Source organism: Nelumbo lutea, chromosome 7 (assembly GCF_056320005.1).
Source record: "Nelumbo lutea isolate HS-2025 chromosome 7, American lotus-T2T, whole genome shotgun sequence".
NCBI classification, from domain to species: Eukaryota; Viridiplantae; Streptophyta; class Magnoliopsida; order Proteales; family Nelumbonaceae; genus Nelumbo; species Nelumbo lutea.
Window position 1 is genome coordinate 5893268 of NC_142690.1, and position 23163 is coordinate 5916430.

General features: G+C 38.0%; 2 protein-coding genes across 5 annotated transcripts in view; both read left to right on the top strand.

The window, feature by feature from the left end:
* The first annotated feature begins 3603 nt into the window (after positions 1 to 3603).
* LOC148844827 (G-type lectin S-receptor-like serine/threonine-protein kinase SD3-1) lies at positions 3604 to 7526 on the top strand. Of its 2 annotated transcripts, XM_088953774.1 has the most exons (3): positions 3604 to 3737; positions 3841 to 3913; positions 4682 to 7526. In XM_088953774.1, the coding sequence occupies exon 3, from the start codon at positions 4898 to 4900 to the stop codon at positions 7196 to 7198; it is 2301 nt and encodes a 766-aa protein (XP_088809900.1). In that variant the 5' UTR covers positions 3604 to 3737; positions 3841 to 3913; positions 4682 to 4897; the 3' UTR covers positions 7199 to 7526. The 2 variants fall into 2 exon arrangements, with proteins under 2 accessions (XP_088809900.1, XP_088809901.1); XM_088953775.1 differs by lacking the exons at positions 3604 to 3737; positions 3841 to 3913 and adding an exon at positions 3964 to 4061.
* An 8841-nt stretch (positions 7527 to 16367) lies between these two features.
* The window catches only part of LOC148844828 (folate-sensitive fragile site protein), a 71547-nt gene continuing 64751 nt past the window's right edge, over positions 16368 to 23163 (top strand). For 2 of the 3 annotated variants that reach the window (XM_088953776.1, XM_088953777.1), the window contains exons 1-2: positions 16368 to 16752; positions 16826 to 16893. In XM_088953776.1, coding sequence (XP_088809902.1) covers positions 16697 to 16752; positions 16826 to 16893 — 124 coding nt within the window. In that variant the 5' untranslated portion in view covers positions 16368 to 16696. The remainder of the gene's footprint in view (positions 16753 to 16825; positions 16894 to 23163) is intronic. The other variant, XM_088953779.1, reaches the window with a different exon arrangement.

The following is a 23163-nucleotide window of genomic DNA, read 5'->3' on the forward strand; positions in this document are numbered from 1 at the left end:
GGCTACGGATTGCTGATGGCCTGGAGAGTGGTGGGGCGGGCATGGTTGTGAAGGCAGTAAAGCAATATCAAGTCTCCAAACCAAGGGTCTGTAGAGGGCATTCTTGTTAGATTTCTCTCCAAAGTCTAAACCAACGGTTGCATTGCACCTCTTCTTTCAGATCTTGACAAAAGTCAAGAAGGAAAATGACTTTGGGCATAAATCTGATGGTGGGGTCTCTCACAAAAGGGTTCCCTCACGTAAACAGAATCCTGTCTCAGATTCCCTAATAGTCTCAAGTCTCAACAAAAAACGTTCTGGCTCAGCGGTTCAATAAGCTTGACTTTGGTGCTTGATATGGTAGGTAGCAAGTCTGAATTTGCCAATGGGGAGAAGTTTCAGATTTCATATATGTGGCCTAGGTCTCTTCTCGTGGTTTGAACTGTGCATGGGTGCTGCTCTTTGTAAAGCCGGCCATTGAAGTTTCAAATTCTGATTAAATTTTTATGTTGAATGAGGAATTGAGGTTGGATTTCTTTTCCTTGATTCAAAGCTGACACCTGATTAATTACCTTTTTTTGAAGGCATTAATTACCCTGTTGGGTTGCGAATTGCAAGGTGAATAAAAAGCTTGCCTTTTTGCCTTTTCGGACTACTTTATGTTTTTCACTTTTTTTTTTCTTTGTGCCCTTCATTTTTGATAAAGAAGGGTCCCCCTAATTCTGGATCGTGTCTCCATTATGCCCATAACCTTTTAACTATGATTCCATCTGGGGTTCCCTGGTAATCAAATCGTGGGGTGCCCAAATCCTTCCCTATAAGTTTAGTTCTTTAAACAATACCACCAATTGTATTGGAACTACATCAAGCTGAAACCAACCTGATTTGAGACTTCCATTGAAATCTTGCAATCCCTCAAGTCCTTTACTTTTTTCAGTTTTTAACAAATGAGTGACATTTTCGCTCTCTTTATGTATAAGTAAAAGAATAGCAGGGGTTTAAACCATGGATGAAAGTATCAATACTCACGATACACAAAAATCATATATAGCATTTAAAACAGTGTTTCTTAAATTTTCAGTCCAGTATTTTAAAGATAAATATGTTGAGAGGGGTTCTAATGTTTAACATGTAAAAACTCTCTAAATCATACTATATAGCATTTTGGTGACCGTGCAAACTGATATATATTGTAATTGTACCATATGATACCTTTTTTTTTTGGGTATTTGAAAAATTAGGGATAAGTAGAATGCAGTCCACCTCAGAAATCTGAAATTACAGCCCTCTCCTAGGCTACTAGTAACCCCCTATAAATCGCATCCTGCCCATGGGTTTAGCATCAATCCACGGTGAGGATTCATCCCACCTGTATGGTGGGTCTAAGATTTCTGAGATGGATTATAACTATAAAACCCCTGAAAATAAGCCTGAAACCCATAGAGGCCATTGAGTAGCCCAACATCACACTAATAGCCCCCCTCTCCAAAGTTGCGGGTAGTGGGAATTGAATCTGCATCTCTACCAGAACAAACCAGCTAACGTACTAGTTGTCATGCTATATGATACTTTGAACCATGGGTTAAACATTTTCCTTCTGAATTCATTGAGAGCCCATAAAAATAAACAGTAGAAGGTATTAATTATGAGCTAAACGATGTCAAGCAAATTTTGATGAATTGTTTAAGTCGATAATGACATCCCAACCGACCTCTCAAATCATTTAATCTTCATTTAATAGCCGGTTATTTATTTTTATTTGCTTAATTCATTCAAGGGGTTTCCAACATAATTGACCTCTTTCATAACAACGCATGTAACATGTGCTAAACATTTTAAACCAAGAAAAAGGTTACAAGGGATAGGAGAGAAAGAAAAGGTTCCAGAAGTAGGTGTGCGGGAGTTCGAATGGGCTCCTCAGATGGGGTGCCCCACACGCACATCCCCCGTGCATTTGGAACATCTCTCCCCATGACAAGTATGGGATATGCTCCAAATGCACGGGGGTTGTGCATGTTGGGTTTAGTTTGTCCATTCAAATTCAATGTATTAAGGGCGAAAAAACCAATAAATGCATAAATTCTTTTTTTTTATTTATGACTGAAAAAAAAAAAGATAATTACCAAATGTTGGCCCTAACTATCTAGGTTGTTGGCATTTATTTTTACACAAAATGCTGCTTTCATATTCAAACCCACATTCTCATGCTTTCTAGCCCAAAATTTTACCATTGTACAAAGTTAAAGTTATCAAGTGTGCCCACTTTCAGATTCAAGATTAGTGATAGTTACCCTCCCTGAGCTTTCATTTGCAACAAAGTCCCTCATGAACTTTCGCTTTGTGACAAATGCCTTGGTATTGAATGAGATGATAGAATGTGTTAAGTTACCAAAAAATTCACTTGAACTTATTCTCTTCTTTGCCCTTTTCTCTTAAACCCTATAATTGTCTTCCATTCTCCAAACGAAATTAGCTAAAAGAACAAGAACCATTTCACTAATAAAAAAACAATTTCCTTTAAAAATTTCACTATCATGAATGTCTCTCTTCATCTTAAAATATAAAAATTATCCACTCCTTTCTCCACTAAATCAAGAAAAGCAAACAAAACTTTATATTTATATATTCTATCAAAAACAAACTTCTACCATTTCATTTGAATATTGAATCTGGCTGAAAATTAAGGATCTATTAGAGCAAATGAAATCAATATTATATTTAAAAAAGTAATTGAATCGTAAATTGTTCAATACATAAGAAAAAGGTAATACGAAAATTTAAAAAGATTTTAAACAGTTGAATAAAAATATTTTTCGAATCTAAATAAGAAACTTTCACAAGGCTATTTGTTACAAATTGAAAGTTCAAAAGAGTCTGCCTAAATAAAAGTTTAGGGGTTAGTTGGCACTGACCGGGTAGTACAATGGGGTCGTTGTAATTTACCCTATCTTCTCTTATCTTTTATATTGTACACTAGGTTTGATAAAAGTAAAAAAAAAAAAAAAGAAAAAGAAAAACATTAGTACTTAAATAAAAAGGCCTTTTTGACAAATGATTTTAGGGATTTTTATTGTTCAGTCCACCTCAATAAATCTTAACTCCACTATGCAATTGGGGTAGGTGCCGGTTTAGAATTGATGCTAGTACAAGAACACGGATATTGTTGTTATTGGTGGAGTTATTTAAAATTTAAAATTGTTGTGGGTTGTAATTCAGAATTCTCAGATGAAATGCAGTCTATTTATACCTTGATTTTATTAGAAAGTATTAGTATTATAGGTGGAGTTATTTAAAATTTTGAATTATTGTAGTTCTGCAGTCTAATTTAGAATTCTGAGGTGAAATGAAGTCTAGTCCACGGAATCATTCAATGTTTTTCACTTTATCAGTCTTCGTTCTTCAAATAGAAAGCAGGAAGGGCATTCCTGTTATAAATGGAAGAAAATAGGGGTATTCATGTCATTTCATATAGGATCACAACGGCGGCGTGGCCTGGTGGTTATCCCATTCAAACCAATAGCATTTTAGTACATGTGCTCCCCGACCATCGGGCCTCGCGTCTGATTTCTAAAAATATTTGATTTTCAAAATAAAAATAAAAGAACAATCTGCCGAAATTCTCCTCCGAGCTTCAGCGCCATTGCCATTAAAGTGAAGCTCAGCGGTTCCCTGCTTCGTTGCCAGAGTCTCTCTGTGAAGTACATTTCTTTTCTTTTTTTCTCCCCACCTTTCTTGGCTTTTCTTCACACCCGAGTACTGTAAGACCTCACGAGTGCTCTCTTTGTCCTTTTTAAAACATTTTCGTTGGAATCTGTGCTTTTACTATACAGTAATTGATTCAAAAATGAAATGCGCTTGCAGTAATGGTTCTTCGACCTAGGGTTTTGTTTTCATCCATGACTCCCGAGGGTTTCGTGCTTCGTGTACTGTGCCGGTAGGTTGTTTGTTTTGCATTTGAACCTGCACTGTGCAACTGTTGTTCTTATCGTTCATTCTTTACTTCAAAACGTTTGTTGAATTTGGCAGCTTTTTTGGATAACGTTTCAAGTCTGGTTTCTAACCGCTCTTCGTTCAAAGATAAGGTGTTTTATTTTTCCTTCTTTTCCCTCCCTGTAACTTGCTTCCGGTTTGATGTTTTAGGTTTCTTTATCTAAAACTGTTTACTTTCCTAAAAACACGTCTCTGTCAATGTCTTAAAGCTCTAGTTTCTGTTGAGAATCCATCAGTGCATGAGCGGTTAAGCTATTTGGTTCTCAGTTTTCTTTGGTGTTTGATTTTTCTTTTATGCTCTTTATTTACTCTCTTGTCTATCCGAGTATGCTCTATCTTTACAGCCTATTCGTCTGAAAAATCTCGTTCTACATTCTCTCCTTTGAAGGTTTGGAAGCGATCTGCGTTGGCCAAATGTGTCTACAATTGGCGTAAATTGGGTCCCATTTGATAAAAAAAGTCTCAATTCAACATCTGCTTTGTTTCTCTGACCTCAAAAAAAAATCATTTTCCTTCCTTGGATGATTTTCAATTGTTTAGGTGTAAATGTTTCATTATTTATCTGTTATCTGTCAATTCTGGAAAGTAAAACTTATCTAATTTCATGTTGGTTCTTCAACGGGCCCCGAAATGAGTTGGAATATTTCTAATCAACTGTGCCCTTCACCTGCCACTTCTTCAATTTATCATTGGATTTTGACTCTCTTTGCAGGGTATAACCTCTCATCTTAGTCATGGTCTAAATGGCTGTTAGGTTGCCTTCTTGAATTGTTTATGTTTGAACGCGCCTGATAAGCCACGAGACCTGCAAATCATTCAACTGTAGCTACCTCGGAATTGCTATAAGCTTCAAGTTCTTTGGTCTGCCCGATTCGTCTGCAGAGGTTTTACATGTTTTTGTTGCCTGCATATCCAAGCCTCTTAAGAGATGCTTGGACAGATTGTCCATCTCCTTGAGATGCCTGTCCTCGTCTGCATCTTTCTTGGATTCTCGGTTTTCTCTGTTGTAGCTTCACAGATTCCTCTAGGTTCCAAGCTCTTTGCTGCAGGAAATGATTATTGGGTGTCCCCAAATGGAGATTTTGCATTTGGGTTCTTCAACCACTCTGACCAGCCTAACCTGTACAGCGCTGGTATCCGGTTCAACTCAAACTCTATTCCCATCAACAAGCGAACCATGGTTTGGGTTGCAGGAGGCGATGTTTCTGTAGGATGTCATTCCTATCTCCAGCTTACACATACCGGAGATCTTGTTCTTTTTGATTCCTCAAAGGGAATCACTGTCTGGACCAGTAATACCAGCCATTTCTCTGTTTCTTCAGCATTCCTTCTTGACAATGGAAATCTCATCATCCAGAATGGAGATGAAGATGTTATCTGGCAAAGTTTTGGGACTCCATCGGATACACTTATCCCAGGCCAGAATCTATATGTTGGTCAAACGCTCCGAGCTGCCAGCAGAAACTCGGTGTCAAGTTATTACAGTCTCTCCATGGATGTCTCAGGCGAGTTGAAACTGAAATGGGAAAGCAATGTCAATTACTGGACTGGTGGGAGTCCTTTTGTTTCGGCTATTCAAGCCACCCTCACCTCTGGTGGAGCCCTGCAACTTCTTGACAGAAAATCCAGACCAGTGTGGTCACTGTTTGGAGAAGATCACAACGATTCCTCGGTGAGTTTTCGATTTCTGAGACTAGATATAGATGGAAATCTACGGATGTATTCATGGATTGAAGCATCAGGGTCATGGCGGTCGGTATGGCAAGCTGTCCAGAATCATTGTGATGTCTTTGCCACCTGTGGTCTGTATGGTGTCTGTGTTTTCACAGCAGCAGGGATCACTGACTGCAAATGCCCTTTTGGCTCAGGGGCTGATTTCAATTCAAAATGTTTGGCACCATATAAACAGAAGTGTGAATCTGGTACCACTATGCTCATGCTTGAGCACACCTTCTTATATGGTATCTACCCCCCAAATGATACAGTCACCAAAACCAGTTTAGAACAATGTAGAAACTCATGCTTGGAGAACCCTCAATGCACATCTGTGACCATTGTAAATGATGGTACCGCACGATGCCTTGTAAAGAAAACCCCGTATATTACTGGTTATGTTCATCCCTCAGTAATGTCAATATCCTTTGTCAAAGTGTGTTTAGATCCAGTTGCTGTCTTGCCCAAGCATCTTCCTGCAACCCTGCCATCTTCACCACCATCTCTGCTCAGAAGATCACACAGGCTCTGCATTCCATGTTTAGTTGGGGCAGCCATGGGAACACTTACTGCATTCATTATAATTCAATTTGGCATTGTCTTGTGTATCCTCAAAAGGAGAAAATCCATCAAGAAAACCACAACTTTAGCTTACATGTATCCTGATTTAAGAGGTTTGATAATTTTATCCTACACAGAAATCAAAGATCTGACTGGGAACTTCCAGCACCGGCTTGGGGCAAAGATGTTCAAGGGTGTGCTTCCAAACAACCAATCGGTTGCAATCAAGGACTTGAAAGCAGCTGTATCAGAGCAGCAGTTTAGGCGTGCTGTGTCAGTTATAAGCAGCATTCACCATAAAAACCTAGTGAAGTTGGAGGGATATTGTTGTGAGTCTGGCCAAAAATTTTTGGTCTATGAGTTTGCAAAGAATGGCTCAGTGGATAAGTGGATGGAGGAAGCTAGTCTCAACAAGAGCCTGACTTGGAAGAAGAGAATGGAAATATGTATTGGTGTGGCAAGAGCCATGTCTTACTTGCATACAGGATGTAGGGAGTTTGTGAGCCATGGGAATTTGAAATGGACAAATGTGGTTCTGGATGTTGACTTGGAGGCTAAGGTGACTGAATTCGGGTTAAGAATGCTTTGTAATGGGGTCTCCTCTGGTAGTGGAGCTGCAGAAGATGTAGCAAGTTTTGGAGAGATGGTGGTTATATTGGCAAGTGGGCGCCGGGGAGTTGAAGATGTTTCTGGATGGGCATACAAGGAATGGGCAGAGGGACGGGCAAAGACTGTTGTGGATGCTAGAATTGAAGATGTGGTAGATCCAGAAGAGGTTGAGCGTGCGTTGAGAATTGCATTTTGGTGCATTCAAGTTGATGAGCGGTTAAGGCCTTCAATGGGGGAAGTAGCAAGGGTGTTAGAAGGTACTTTAACTGTTGATTCTCCACCGCCTCCCTTTTTTTGCCAGAGGCTACTGGAGGAAGAACTGTTAGAATCAGATCCAGAACCATAGGACCTGAGAAAATTATAGGCTAACCATTGAAAGACTGAAAATTTTCGGTGCTTGGGATGTACCTGCAAGGCATGGGGCAATGGTTTGGCTTGCTGGTCAATGTCAATTGGGTACAAGCAAAACTTTTCAAGGACATAGTGCCTTGCTGCCTAACAGTTGAGTTTTTGCTTCTTTTGAAGAGGCTATTTATTGTTACACGCAATATTGACTGTAGTTGGCATTTTTCACTGTCTACTGGACAGCTTAAGACAAGATCAGTATTCAGTATTGCCTCATGGCCTTAACCATGTGAGATCTAATAAATTGACAATTAAATTTCTGTTCTTGATGTCCTCGTTTTTATTGCAATTCTAAAGAACAAAGTTGGGTTTAAAAGGTTTTCAGAATAGATGGTTGACATCCATGTGCTGGATGATCAACACCTTCTTTCAAATATTCCAGTGTCCACAGTCCCCAAAAGCCATAATCTGCCATCCATTGAAAAAAGTTGGTCAAAATCTTTATGTTGGCCTTTTGCAATGGCTTGGAGAGCTACAAGATCTTGACCAGAGCAGAGTGATCGAAGCTATCTCATGACTATTTTTTGACCTGTAGTTCTGCCACGTATTCATTGTGCTAACCCGGGGTTGGTTCAAGAATGCCTTTTCTTTATATTTTTTTTCAATGAACCGGTTCAGGAGATGTTTTCTAAAGAGTGTATATTGTTTCTTACATTGCTTTGGCTTCATGGATGCACTCTACCTAGAGTTTTCCACTTGGGCCCCTAGACAGTAACACATCTGCATTTGAGAAACCTAGATTTTTTTAGATCTGATCCATCGAAACTTGTCTTTATCAAAGGTTGGCTTAGAGGGTTCCCATCAAAAAATACTAGCATTGTGAGAACCGAAGAGGGTCGTGTAGTGAGAACTGAGACCAGATCCATGGCAATTGGCAAATGCAATGATCATTAAAACTGTGACAAAATGTCTTATGATACGCCCACAGGACAAAAAGAAACAACTGTACAACGGTTGGGAAAAATCAAGCAACAAGTCCTACGCAGTTGGTTTGATTTGCTGCGTAATATAGACAAAGCTTGCATATCTAGTTGAATGACATATTGATGACATCCATGCTAAAAGCCCCGGCCCCCGGCAACGACAAATTTTGACTTGGTATTTGTCCTTCCAAGTAAACAAGGCAAAACCTCTTGGTTTCGCCTGCAGCGGCTTTGAATAAACTGACCCATGAATGACAAAATCTACTAATTTGTTTTTCTACAGAGAACAACTTGGAAAAGTTTGTTGCCACTTGAATCAGACCTTGGGTCCATCTTCCTTGTAATCACTTTTGACTCTTTAGGCAGTTGGGTTTTGGCATAACTTATAAAAAGACCTTAATAAGTGATAACAAAAACTACATCAATTGTATTAATTTTTGGGATGTAGGAATATATTACTCTCTCTCTCTCTCTCTCTCTCTATGCGCATGTGCATAATGCAAAACAAACACCATAGAAGGGTTAAGGGTTGGAAAAGAGCAGGGTGCACTGATCTTACCAGGGAGTTCTGCAAATTTGGTCCAAGTTGGAAAGATAAATAAACCACTATACTTTTTCATGTTTTGGCAGGTATACTATCCTGGTACAAATGCCCAATTCTTAGGAATTCAAAGGTCCAGTCCCAAAAGTGATTTTGTTTTTTGGGTTCATAAAGTACTTTGCTATGCAGTTATTGAAATTATTGGTGAAAACAGTTTTTAAAATCAAAGGCTTACTTGGTGTAGCTAGCTTCTTGAGATGTCAAAAACTCAAAAGTCATCTCCATGTGGGTGATGTATGACTAGTCAAATTAGACATACTGTTTGGACCTTGTTTTGCTTGTAAGATATCGTTGCCTTATCAAGGTATTTGGGCGGATGGTGGTAGGCTGCAAACCGAATCTTATACACTACCGAATATGGAGTGTATTTCAGTTCTGTATGCCATTAAAAAATTGAGGGCCCGTCTGGTTCGTAGGAATAGGAATCTAGGATTCTAATTGAAAATCCAACTGTTTAATTGGATAGAATTGAAATCCCATTCTCATTCCTAGTTGAATGGCATTTTTGCATGAGGGAATTGTCATTCCCTTCCCCTCTCTTGATATTGAGATCTCATTCTAGCTGATTTTAATTCTAATTCCGATTCTAATTCTGAAAGATTTCAATTCTGATTCTGATTCCAGAAACAAACTAAACAGACCCTGGATTAAAAACATCAAAATGCTATATATAATATTTATAAAAGTAAAAATCTGTACTGCTAGAATGACATGACACGAGAAGGGCATTGACCAATCACCTCCTCCAGTGATTTTGATAAATAACCATGTGATTGGTTACCACTTTTATGATACCAATCCTTTAGTTGCAAGGGTTTTTGAGTATCATGTCTTTCTAGTATCATAGTCCAACTTTATAAGATTGATAAGAAAATGACTGTTATTATATCATTAATACAATAACTTGAATTTTATCCAAAAAATAATCTAAAAACCACCACCAAATGTGGGCAAAATCGGATTAGAGTGCAAGTTTACACCAGTTTGGAGTTTACACCATAAACAAATGCAGCTTCAGTAACACATACAATATTTAAGCAAACTTTATTAATAGATATAAATATATAATATAAAAAACTTGTGTAGATAAAAAGCAAAAAAAATATACACACACATAAGAAAAAAATACAATCAGACTATATTTGTTTGGATAAATGTGGATCAATATTTAAACCAACCATAAACAGATCAAATTCAAATCACACTTAGTCCAATTGAATTGAACTCAAATCCAAAATCGCAACAGTCGCATGTAATCTCTTTTTATGGAAATACCTTCCTGTTTGGCCTAGTTATATTCTATCATTTTCTATGAAATTTGGCTAGAAGCTAGTATGATAATCACCATATAGGGAGGTCTTAGTATTTCACTTAAACCCTAGGCATGGTTTGCATCAAGCATGTGAAAGCATTTATACTCCCCTCATGAGAAGGTTTCATGTGTCAATTAATTGTTGTAGAATCAAACATCAGGGTAGGTATTAATGTTTGAAAATATTCATTATTTTATTGTATTTGATGTATCGACAACCTCAAAAACTTATATATACCATTCAATATATACTTGATTTATTACCGGAAGCGTTCACTAAACCCCCCTTAAAGGCATTTTCTACACCAAGGTGACCTTTGATAACAAAGTGTCTCATGACTCTCGACCGAAAGACTTATGACTTTGTCTTTAGTGTATAAGTTTTTTAAGAGATTATGAATTTGTCAATGACTGAAGTTGAATTTTGATTAAATATTTTATTTACTAAACAGCCAAACAGTAAGTGGATGTTTGGTATCGCGGTGAGGTGTGGTGATATAATTGAGGATGAAACACACACCAAACCTACGTGTACTTTTGTTCTAAAACATGTTTGGTATAAATGAATGCTAGTCAGGTGTTGTAGAAGAATTTCCATGTGAATCATATCTATAACATACCATATGATAAGCTAGGTAAACGCTACATCATTAATAATTGGAAGAAACAAATTGTTTCCTTTTTTTTCTTTTTCTTTTCTTTTCTTTTCTTTTTGTCTAATAAATTGGAAAGAAAATTACACTCCCCATAGGGTGGCAACACCCCACCCATCAGCAAAATATCTAATATATCAATATCAATATCAATATAAATATATTAAGTTGGAATGCAAACGAAAGAAAGCCTCGGGATGCAAAAAATGGAATTTTACAGTAATTTTTACTTCTTTTCCTTTTAAATTTTAAGAATGCCACTCTCTCTTCTACAAACTCTCTCTCTCTCTCTCTCTCCTTATAAATATAAGAATGACACACTCTCTCCCACCAACTTTCTTTCTTTTTCCTTACAAATGACAAGAATACCACTCTCTCTCTATATATATGAATGCCACTCTCTCCTACCAACTCTCTTTCTCTCTCCTTATAAATTACAAGAATGACACTCTCTCCTATTAACTATTTTTCTTTTTCCTTACAAATTACAAGAATGCCATTCTCTTTCTTTCCTTACAAATTACAAGAATGTCGTTCTCTCTCCTACTAACTCTCTCTCTTTTTCTTATAAATTACAAAAATGCCACTCTCTCTCCTTACATATAAGAGTGTCATTCTCTCTCCTTCCAACTCTCTCTCTCTCTCTCTCTCCTTAGAAATTATAAAAATGCCACTCTCTCTCCAATTGAGAGAGACCTCAACTTGGCATCTCGGCTATCCGGGGACCTACAACCAAAAGTAGCCAAGCTCGACCTCGATGACACATTTGCCACTAAGGGAGACCTCGGCTCAATACATCGACAACTGAGGGAGACCTCAACTCAGCACCTCGTCAAATAAGGTAGACCTCATCTTGACACTTCAACAGCTAAGGGAGTCATCGGCTTTCCACATCTTCAGGTTACAACCCTCCACCATTTAAACACATGGCCTTCTCATTTTTCTAGAAATCTAAACACATGGCGTTTTCTGAGAAGTTAAATCTCATAACCCGCTACCACTATTTAGACAAGTGGCATTCTCATTTTCTATAAACCTAGACACATGGCATTTTTTGAGAAATTCGAGCTATAGCCCACAACCCATTACCACCATTTAGACACGTGGCATCATATTAATTTAAGAAATAGGATTCAAAAAGTGGGTAGTTTCACTCCTAAACATTCTCAATAGACATTTATTTGTTAGCTTAACACACGTTTATCCATAGTCTATTAAATACAAATGGTGGGACCCATTAAAAGATTACTATAAGCCCACATTTGTTTTTAAATGATTTTTTTCAAAAAGAAAATACTTTATTAATTACAAAGTTGATTTAACTTTTAGGAAGCAACCTAATTTAACTTTTTAAAATAAATAACTCAAATTAGATTTATTAGACAAATAGTAAATACCAAATAAAGTGGGTTATTATTTACCAATAAGATCTCATTTAATATCTTAAATCAAATTAAAAAACATAAATTAATAATGGGTTTCAAATAAAACAGGTCAGAATAAATTTCCAATTACAAAGATGCAAGGTCCATATTAATTTTTTTTAATTTAATTTTTGATAACTAAATAGTAAATTTCAAACTAAATTATACACACATTTAGTTATCACATATTTAGCACAGGGTTATTCTCTAGTAACAAATTAAAGGAAAGACGGGAAAACAAAGAGGCTGATAAAATGATAATGATGCCCAAAGTCTGCCAACCAATTTGCTACATAGTTGGCTATGTGATTATTAATCGATGTTTCATGCAAACCTTGTAGCACTAATCCGACGTGTTCCGATTATTCCAAGGAGGACTGTTGATGCCTTTGAGCCCCTGAACCACAACTCTTGAGTCTCCTTCAATAATGATCCTTCTCTGCTACAATATGGGCTTCATGGATTGCCAAGCTTCCACTTCATTAATGGAACAAAGACCCACACTCCTACAAGTAATGAATTGGATTTTCCTAACCTGTCCCTAGCAACAACACCAATTACACAAAGATCATATGATTTTTTCGAAGCATCAAAATTTATTTTGATGGTTTCTACTTCCAGGGGATGCCAACCTATGAACGGATAACCATCAATCTTGTTAGTTTGGCTTTCTTGATACTGGCAGCACGGATGTAGCCTTTTTGCCTTATCATTGAGGCCCTGTTCGCTAAGTGTTTCCTAGGAAAGACTTACTTGGGTAAGTGCATTTACCCATGTTCTTTTATTTTCCATGTAAATAAGGCAATGACCATTTTAGCCATAAAAAATTATTAACAAAAAGGGCATTTTTGTCTCATTCAAGTGTTGGCAATTTTCCCCCCAGGTGAGAAAGTTATTTACCCACCTAGGAGATGGATATCATTTACCCAGGAAAATACACTTTCCTTGGTCCCCACATAAATTTGAAAAAGAAACATGAGATTCTTGGTTAATGGGAATCAAAATCCCATTGACCAACTTTCCCCCTCTCAAAATCCAAAGAAGAATGCCCCCTCACAAGATTAAGGGGGAAGTCCTTGTTTTCAAACGACTTAGAATTCCTATTTTTCCAGATGTGCTATAAGATAACACTGATTTGCTCCAATAGAAATTCCCTTTTATTTTCATTCGAGAGAGTTGTATCCTTTTTCACCAATTATTCTTTGTCCCCTTGTGGCGTTGTTTCTCTAAGCCCTCACACCTAACAACCTCAATGGAGGAATAGGTGCCCTATTTCTAGAGGTGTAAATGTGAGCTGTCACGAGCTGTGTTGCCTTCCCCGGTGAAAAATTTAGGGGTTGGCCCGATGTGGCCCACGGCTCAGACCCATGCGGGCCCGTGTCGTGTTGTGGGCTGGGTTGGCCCGTGGGCCGAGCTGTCCCGTGGGCCAAGCCTTGGGAAAGTTGGGCCGTGCATCGAGCCAAAGCTATTTATTTAAAAAAATTGACAAAAAACATAAAATTTTAATTTTATATGAATTTTGTGTATAAAATTACTTATATATGCAATAATTAAATAAATTATTATAATAAGATTAAAAAAGATATTTATTTTATTAATATATTATATACTATACATTATTATATAATTATAATTTATGTAATATTATATAGCCATATATAAAATAAATATAAATATATATATGAGTCATACTGAATGTGCCAGCCCGTGGGCCTCGAACCCAGCCCAATACAACACAAACCTTCGTACTGGGCCTGGCACGGCCCAAAAGCCTTCGTGCCATGCCGTATTGGATTTGTCCAAAATCGTGCCGGCCACGAGCGGCCAAGCCCAATTTACACCTCTACCTATGTGTTCGCGGTGATAATGACGCACCAACGTAGATACCGAACAGGATTTTTCCGTCAAACAGAAATACAACATATATGAAATTAAAGGGTGCCACTGTGATATGAAAAACATATGATATCGGATTGGTCAAAATTCTTTCCGTACCATATCTTTAATAGAGGATTGCAATACAGCCCCTTAGTTTTGTTTATAAAAAAAAAAAAAAGCCCTTAGTTTATTCACTTCAGATTCAGTGCGTTTGGACTCTAAGAGATTTTCTTTGAGACCATCAATATTTTGACACGTTAAGGGTTGCCGAGTTTTATTAAACCTACAACCGACCGAAAAAGTAAAACTTTCAACTAAATAAAAATATATATATTTTTTCCAAATAAAAATAGGTGTTAAAACAAAGATGCATTTGGCAATGGCGAGTTTTCTTCTCACCTTGCCCTCTTTTTTTTTTTCCAAGCTTTATCTTTCACCAGTGTGTGAGATCTGTCCGATGCTGCCTGTAACTTGTCCTATCTACAATTAATCTAGAGATAAAATGCATAGAAATCATACTTATACTCATTTTCTTATGATTTCAGTTAAGCGTTAATGGAGATGATTTGAATTATTTGTGGGCTTTGGAGTTTTTTATTCAGTAGAAAAGCTTCTTCAATTTGGCGTTTGGCTTGGTTTTGTTTTCTCCTTCGAAAGGAATTGAGGCGGCTAACTCCGGAGTACTTTTCGTACGTAGTCATAGAGGGTCCCGTTCAACTGTCGTTTGAGTTAAAGGGTAAAACGGATATTTTAGACTTTCCGTCTATATTTATCAACACCGGTCAGACTTTAACAATTGTCATAAACAGTAGGATAGCGTCAGTTCATTTTCAAAATTTCAAACAGTAAAAATACATTAATCAATTAGTTAAAACATAAAAGTAGTTTAAGAAATTTATTCTAAATTTAATACAACTCAGCAACTTTTGATGTGATAAAATATTGATGGGCACGAAGAGAAAATTTCTTACGGTCCAAACACACTGAATTTAAAGTATAGTTTATTCATATGATAATGCAGAAGTGCCATACATCATACATGTCGTTAGATGTGGTTAAATTAGTGGCTTTTTTTTTTTTTTTGCCACGGGGATATCATCATCCCCAACCCATAAACCCCCAACTGAGGTGTAGGTGGGATTATATGGATAAGGCTTTGACTGTTTGCATAAAATTAGACCTGGCAATTGGACTGGGTGGGTAAAATTCGAGTTGGGTCAAGGTATTTTGGGTTGATTTTGGGTCAGACCTTAATCCTAAAATGTCCGGATTATGAATGACCCATGAATCAATTTGGGTCATCCAAAAAAAAAAAATTGAATTTTAAAAAATAATGAAAAATTACATGAAAAAGATCAAAATTAAAAGAATTAACCTTAAAATTTCAAATATAAAATAAAAACTTAAACACTTAACAATTTGAAGAGTAAATAATAAAAAGTAAAAACTAAATAGAAAAAATTAAAGAATTAAAACCTCTAACAATGTATAAATAATCCCGATTAAACTTGACAAGTGGACCAACGGGTTGATCCATGACCCAACCCAGTTTTTCGGGTTGGGTCGGGTCGAGCCATTTTCGCATTCGGATAGTTAAATATGAGACACTAACCCTATTTTTTCGGGTTAGGTTGGGTCGGATTTGCAGATTAGATCAACTCTTTGCCATGTCTACATAAAACAGCCAAAGCCGTTTGATTTCTCCCTAAACATGACACGTATTCACTACTAAACGTGCAATTAACTCTATCGTTAATGCCTTTTCATTTGTAAGAAAACAAATAATAATAATGACTATTCATTTATGTCAGAACTCAAGACTCAATTTTACATTTATTCGCTGAAACATCATCCTCATCATTCCTCAATTTTACATTTGTGTCCTTCCTCTCTTCTCCCTTCACCTTCGGAGCTGGTCGATCTTGTTATTGTACCTCCATCTCATCTCTTCCTTTTGGATTCTTTTTTTCCTTCTATTATAAATATAATGAAGAAGACAGAATAGAATTATCGATAATTATTTAATTTTTAAATTAATAAATTATAGAATTATGAATCTAAAAAATCACAAAATGAAAGAGTATCACTTAATCATTCTTTTTAAAATCGTATTTATTCTCTACGGTGCAACTTAAAGACTACGAAAGGATTGCTACAAAAAAAAAAAAAAACCCACGGCCGTTGATAGACATGTACGTGTATCGATTCAATTGAAATATCTTTTTTGACCCGTTAGAAACGTTACCAACCGGCTGATTGACATCTTACACACCAAGTGACAAATTCATATTATTGAAGTTCGTTTGAGCCACCTTTAAATGGAACCAATTAGAGGTTGGCACATCACCCAAAATTTGATACGTCCGCTTTTACAAACAGAAATTGTATTGAGAACGTGGAAAGCTGAGTGGAATGTTATGAAAATTGGGAAAAACTTTAGCTGTTGGAGGCCAACCGCCGAGAAAATTTCTGGGAGAATGCCACGTTACTACGAGGTCCGTGTGAGATGCGCTCTGTGAGAGCAGATCGACTCCTCCGGCGAAGGGAACCTCTCGTCTTCCTTTCCCGCATCGACATCGTTCGTGTTAACTGTCACGCGCAAACATGGTTCAGATAAAAGCTTAGGGCTTCTTTTCAACAGAGCAAACATGGCGTCGTTTAGGTCAACCAAATCGATGATCTTCGAGAAGGAAGAAAGAAAACAGTAAGTTTCTATCTATCTTGATTTCCGGATCCCATTCTTCTTTGGTTTATTTACTTAAATTTGATGTTTACAGACAATATCAGGACCACATTCGAGGACTCAACGCATACGACCGTCACAAGAAGTTTTTAAAGGATTACAGTGAGATAACCTTCCATCCTTCAGTTTTATCTTGATTGTATCTTCTTCTGTCGAATTCGTTGTCAATCATTTTCTTAATGAGAGACATTCAATTCATGTTAAAATTTAGCTAATTAATTCATTTCTGTTGAATTCGTGTTACGTGGTTGGCCAATACTTCAAAAGCCTTAAGACAGTTTGAACGCGTCAAGCCAAACCATTTAGCCTTTCACAACTAGGATTCCCCTTTGATGTAGAAGGTTACACTGTCCAGCGAATCCTTTCCCATCCTTATTTTTTATTTCTTTGTCCCCCCATTTTGAGGGGAAGTTGAGTATATAAATGTGAACACACCTTGTGAACTCAGCGGCGCCATTTGGTAGTTGTATTCTTTGATATTCATGTTCCTAATTCAATGGACTTCGATTGATGCTACTGTCAGTAATTCTTTTTCTTTATTCTCTTGTTTTAAACAGTCTATTTTGGTACAATAGTGGCAAACATGACAAGTTTTTTTTTTTTTTTAATGATCAATCAAACATGAATTAGGGAATTGTGTGTAGCTCAGAAAGCACAAGTTAAAAAGCATGAATTTAGGGAATTGCGAAGGGAATAGAAGATACCTCTTTCCCCAACAAGGTGTTACCTTTTTGCTGGGAGGTGACTTATCTGCCTATCAACATATTTCCTACATGCATTTATCAAAAAACATATTTCGTACATGCACAATGATCAAGTGGAAGGGTGTGATTTGTTAGATAGACCAGAGGATGTAAACTGCAATGCAGTATGAAGAGTATTGGGCAAAATTTTATGCTAGTTCATATGTGAATTCTATACATCCACCGCTAGAATCAGAGACATGGGTAGATGCTCCATGAATATAGAAACCATTGCATCTGATGTTTGGAAAGGTCTGTATATTGAAGCAAAAAAAAAAAAAAAATTGTCTTTGGGAAGACAAAGTTCAAGGGAATGGATATTTTAAGGATTTGGGAAATGAAAGGGCTATTGTAATGTTGGCTGGAGAAGCAATCGGATGGTTCAAAAACTGGACCGATGGTGCTATTTCAGCAAGGCAGAATGTTGAGTGAAAGAGCTTGAATGATGAAGGGAATAGAAGATAGATATTAGGCTGAGAGGAAGGGGAACAAAAATGGAAGGTACTTAGCATTGTACAAGTTCTTTGGGCAAAAGAGTAAACGGTTGCTTTATTTTCCTGAAGGCATGAAAATTTCACGGTGGGGAGAGATTTCCAAAACTCTCCAGGAGTTTTTCAAGGTAAAGAAAACAAAAACAGGGTTTCATTCATGACTAAGCACACAGAAGATATGTCAGTCAAAACAGGTATGACTGAAGGGGAGCGAATGATCTGTGCAACTAGCAATGGTTTGGGTAAGTTGGTGGTTCACAGAGGTAAAGGGAGTTGAGAGGATAGGTTTGTGGTTTATAGTAAACAAGATGTAAGAGATTGGTGGAGGGTGGAAGAGGATATTTGTGTACATTTCAGCTTAAAATTGCCAAATATAGTTACCCCCTTTGACAGATCAGAGCACTTCTAGATATTGCTGAGGAGCTCTCAGTGAAAGACAGTGGATTTATATCAGTATGTTAATCTAGTTAACCTGACATAAACCCGAGTTAGAACGGGGCAGTTTAAATCAATTGTTCACTTAAATAGACCTATTTGCATCAACTCAAGTGCTAGAACTTTCTAGAATACCAATTAAAGGGTAAAATAGGCAAGAACAAAATTCAAGAAGATTCTAGAATTCGGGAATCCCAAAATCATTATAAATAGGGGCCCCATACTCATAGGCAGACCCATTAATAAATAATAGCACATCTATTAGACCCATTAGGGGAGGGAGACCCATATTCTCTCTCTCCTCCTTTTCCCCTCTCTTTCTCTTTCTTTGCAATTACCAACATTGCTTCCATGGCCATTCTCCTTAGACTTTTGGAGTTAGACAACAAATGCCAAATCCACTAGCTTACACTTGAGGGGCATTCTTTTTTCGGATTTTGAGAGGGGGGAAAGTTGGTCAATGGGATTTTGATTCCCATTGACCAAGAAACCCATATTCTTTTTTCAGATTTATGTGGGGATCAGGGAAAGTTTATTTTCCTAGGTATCACTCCTCCTAGGTGGGTAAATAACTTTCCCACTTGGGGGGAAAGTTGCCAACACTTGAATGGGACAAAAATACTCCTTTTAATAATGGATTTTTATGGCTAAAATGGTCATTGCCTTATTTACATGGGAAATAAAAGAACATGGGTAAAATGCACTTACCTAGGTAAGTCTTTCTTGGGAAACACTTACCCAGGTAAGTGCATTTACTTGGGTAAGTAACTTTCCGAAAAGCGAACGGGGCCTTGGAGATAACCACTGAAACAGTCTACACTAGTGATGGTCAAGTGTTAATCTTGAAGTGGTGCTTGCACCTTACACTTTTAAAACAATGTGTTGGGGTTGTTTGGAAGAAGCTTTCGTAGACAATCTTCATTATGCTGCGATTAGGGTGTTTGGTGTAAGACCTAAATGCTTTCCCAAAAAAGTGGAGGTGTGCCTGAATGGGTTTTTTGTCATTGTATGGTTAGCGTCCTCCATTGAAGCTTCCTTGTTGAGTGATGGTTGTAGGAACGAAAATGAAGAGGCTAAATCGTTTGCATTATGTGGCAAGTCTCTATTGGTGCATTTAAATGAAGAATGTTTAGATTTGCAAAGTTGGGAGAAAGATCTGGGGAAGAAGGGTGAAGTGCATCATTTAGCTATTAATGGAAGACCTCAAGAAACTTCTTAGGTGCATGGTGGTAGTTGGCCTTGTGAAGTTGTGAGGTTGCATGAAGAGAAACTTGACTGAGTTTGGCGAGTTCATAAGTTGTTGAAATCAAGCTTCATACTGAGTCCAAATCCACAATAACATATTGGATAAACCTGGTCCACCTATAATTAGTGGTCCAACCCCTACCAAGGCCTAGTGCGCTCTACTCATCAAGAAGTTTAATTGGCCCGAAATGTAGGTCTGCTGCTACCGTAGTCTGTGTTATAATTGCCCTGAAAAAATTGGGCCTGACCATTGATGTAAGGCCCTACAAGTATTTGTATTGTAAACCAATGGACCTGACAAGTATTTGTATTATGAGGAGACGGGTTCATCTAGCCCTGACAGGCCCGACTATGAATTTGGGTTGGAGCACACTCTAGAAACTCTTGGGATATCACTGCAAGCTTTAATAGGGCTTACTTTCTCCGAAGCCATGAGGGTTAAAGGTAATGCAAGGGAGGTCAGTGTTGGCCTTGGTGGATAGTGGGAGCACATTGAACTCTATTAATTGTTCTTTGGTGAAACAAATGGGCTTAGCAATTCAACCCATTTCCTTATTTATGTTTCATGTGGCAGATGGGAACCATCTATGTTGTGAGGGTATTTGCAAAGGGCTTAACCTGAGAATCCAAACTTCCCAGTTTATTGTGGACTTATACCCACTTGAATTTAGTGGGGCTGACTTGGTGCTCGATATACAGTGGCTAAGACTTCTCAGACCTGTGCTATGATGTGATTGGAGTCGTCTCACGATGGTGGAAGGAGAAGAAGCCCACTTGCAAGTGTTAATCCCTGATAATATAAGGCAGATTAGTTTGACTTCTCTTTATAAGGCCAATTACCAGCCCACACTAATGCTACTGGGGCTGCAGCAAATGTGCCCAACTCTATCAATAAACGAGGCCTCCAGGGAACTGATGGACCACCTCTAGAAGGTTCAAGAGCTATTGATTGAATACCAGCTGGTTTAAAAACAGTCAGAGGGTTTCTGTTAAAACCATCGGTTAGGTCCCAAGACCATTGGACACCAACCTCTCTTGCCTGAGATCAAGCCCACCAACTGCCAGCTGTACTGATACGCCCATTACCAGAAACAATAAATTGAATGACAAGTCCAAGAACTATTGGATAAGGGGATGATCCAACCTAGTAACATCCCTTTTGCTTCCCTGATTCTTTTGGCAAACAAAGGATGAGTCTTGGTGTTTTTTCACTGATTATTGGGCCCTAAACAAAATCATCATAAGAGACAGGTTTCCTATTCCATTTATCGACAAACTGCTTGTGTTATTAAATCAGATGCTTTTGGGTTTGGTGTGGGGTCATTGATGCAAAAAGGCATCCCACTAGCCTATTGTAGCAAGGCCTTATCCCAACAAGCCAAGTCCAAGTCTGTATACAAGAAGGAACTGATGGCTATTGCCCGGAATCCAAAAGTGGCACTCTTATCTCATTAGTCATTGATTTACTATCTTATCAGACTAGAGGAACCTCAAATTTTTGTTGGATTAGCAGGTGGAGCTGATCAAGAAGTATGTGGCATCTGGTGGGATATGTCAGTGGCAGAAGTATGCTACTCAACTACTAGCGGGAGTCCTTCATCCTCTTCCTATATTGATTCAAGTCTAGGAAGATTTATCAATGGACTTATTGATGAAAAAAAAAATATTAATGGACTTTGTTTCTGGCTGCTCCATTGGCTGACAAAACAGGCATCTTGGTGATGGTTAACCGACCTTCGAAGTATGCTCATTTTTCTGCTTTACCCCACCTGTACACTACAGCTATGGTGGCACCATGGCAGAGTTTTTTGTGAAACAGGTGTTGAAACTCCATAGTATCCCACACATCACCATGTCTGGTAGGATGTGGTTCTGGGCCAAGCTCTTCTGATTGCAACAGGGCACCTACTTGGTTCAGTCTACTAGTTACCACTTACCATCCCCAGTCAGATGGGTGGATTGAGGTGGTAAACAGACGTCTTGTAACATATTTAAGGTGTTTTTCTTCTGAGAACACCTTAAATAGTGGGTTAAGTAGCTTCCATGTGCGGAAACATGGTACAATACCACATTCCACTCTTTAGCGGGGATGACTCCTTTCTGAGCTCTTTATGGATAAGATCCTCTAGCCATCCTCTCATATGAGAAGGGCTCCACTTTAGTTGCTCCAGTGGATGAACACCTTAGGCAATGAGATCAGATTCTACAAGAGCTAAAATATAACCTAGTGTGAGCCCAGCAATTCATGTTTAATTATGACAAGAAACACAAGGAAGTCAGTGTCCAGGTGGGAGACCTTGTTTTTTCTTTGTCTGCAGCTTTACTGGAAAGTCACATTTGCTAGAAGGGCTTGGCACAAACTCACTCACCGTTATTTGGGCCTTTTTTTATATTGGAGAGGGTCGGGCAGGTTGCTTATAGGCTAGGACTCCCTTCACATTCAAAGCTCCATCTGATTTTCCATGTTTCTTTGCTTAAGAAGTTCATTGCCGGAGATATGATTTGCAGATCTACTTTGCTGAATTTTTCTGATGATGGGAAGTTGCTGTGTGATGCTGCACAAGATAATAGACTTTCGTTGGACTAAAAGAAATAATAAGATCACAAAGGAAGCCTTGGTGATCTAGTCTGACCTTCCTTCTGAGGATGCAACTTGGGAGTCATTTGAACAGCTACACTAGGAATATCCAGATTGATCTCCAGGTGAGGACTATTGTTAAGAGTGCACCCACAACCCAGACCCAAGGGGCTAAGCCACCTCCCAAGTTGGCCAGCTTCCCATGCTATGACAAGTTTTACACTAATGGACCTCATCAGCACTGGATATGCAACTGCGCTCAGAGTTAGTTACAACTGGACCATTGTAATAAGAATATATAATGCCTCAGTTTAAGCTTTTGGGAGATAGTGCAGATAATTACCTACCTCTCTCTCTCTCTCATATTCCGGAGGTTACCCTTGAAATTCTCCTGAGTTAGGCAGCTTCCTAAGTTCCTAACATGGGCCCACTCAAATTTTGACAAAATCCTAATCCGAGCCCATCCGACTTGCACCCCCAAGTAGATTTCCTTAGTTTAATGAGGTAGAATTTGGATAAAACGAATAATACAGACAGTGAGCTCTTTATCTGAAGTATTCTGGTGTCCCAAAGCTGAGGGGTGATGAACAATCTCCTTCACCAAGGATGGAAGGTGACTACACATAATCCATACACATTTTACCTCTTGTTGTTCATATGTCAGTAATAGAAATAAAAAAAGTCATATGTCAGTAACTGTATTGATGTTTTACTTTATTGCTTACAAAATGAAATGTTTGAATGTTATTTATTTTTGTATTTTCTATCAAAGGTAAAATTTGTTAAAAGGATGACTTTGTCTAGTGGTTGGTAAAAGGGCCATTACCCAATGTTGGTCCTGGTTATCCAGGGTCTTGGGGCTACGGTGAAATGGCTATGG

What these genes read in the sequence shown, in the direction of transcription:
- LOC148844827 (XM_088953774.1), top strand. Translation starts at nt 4,898, where the DNA reads ATGCTTGGACAGATTGTCCATCTCCTTGAGATGCCTGTCCTCGTCTGC.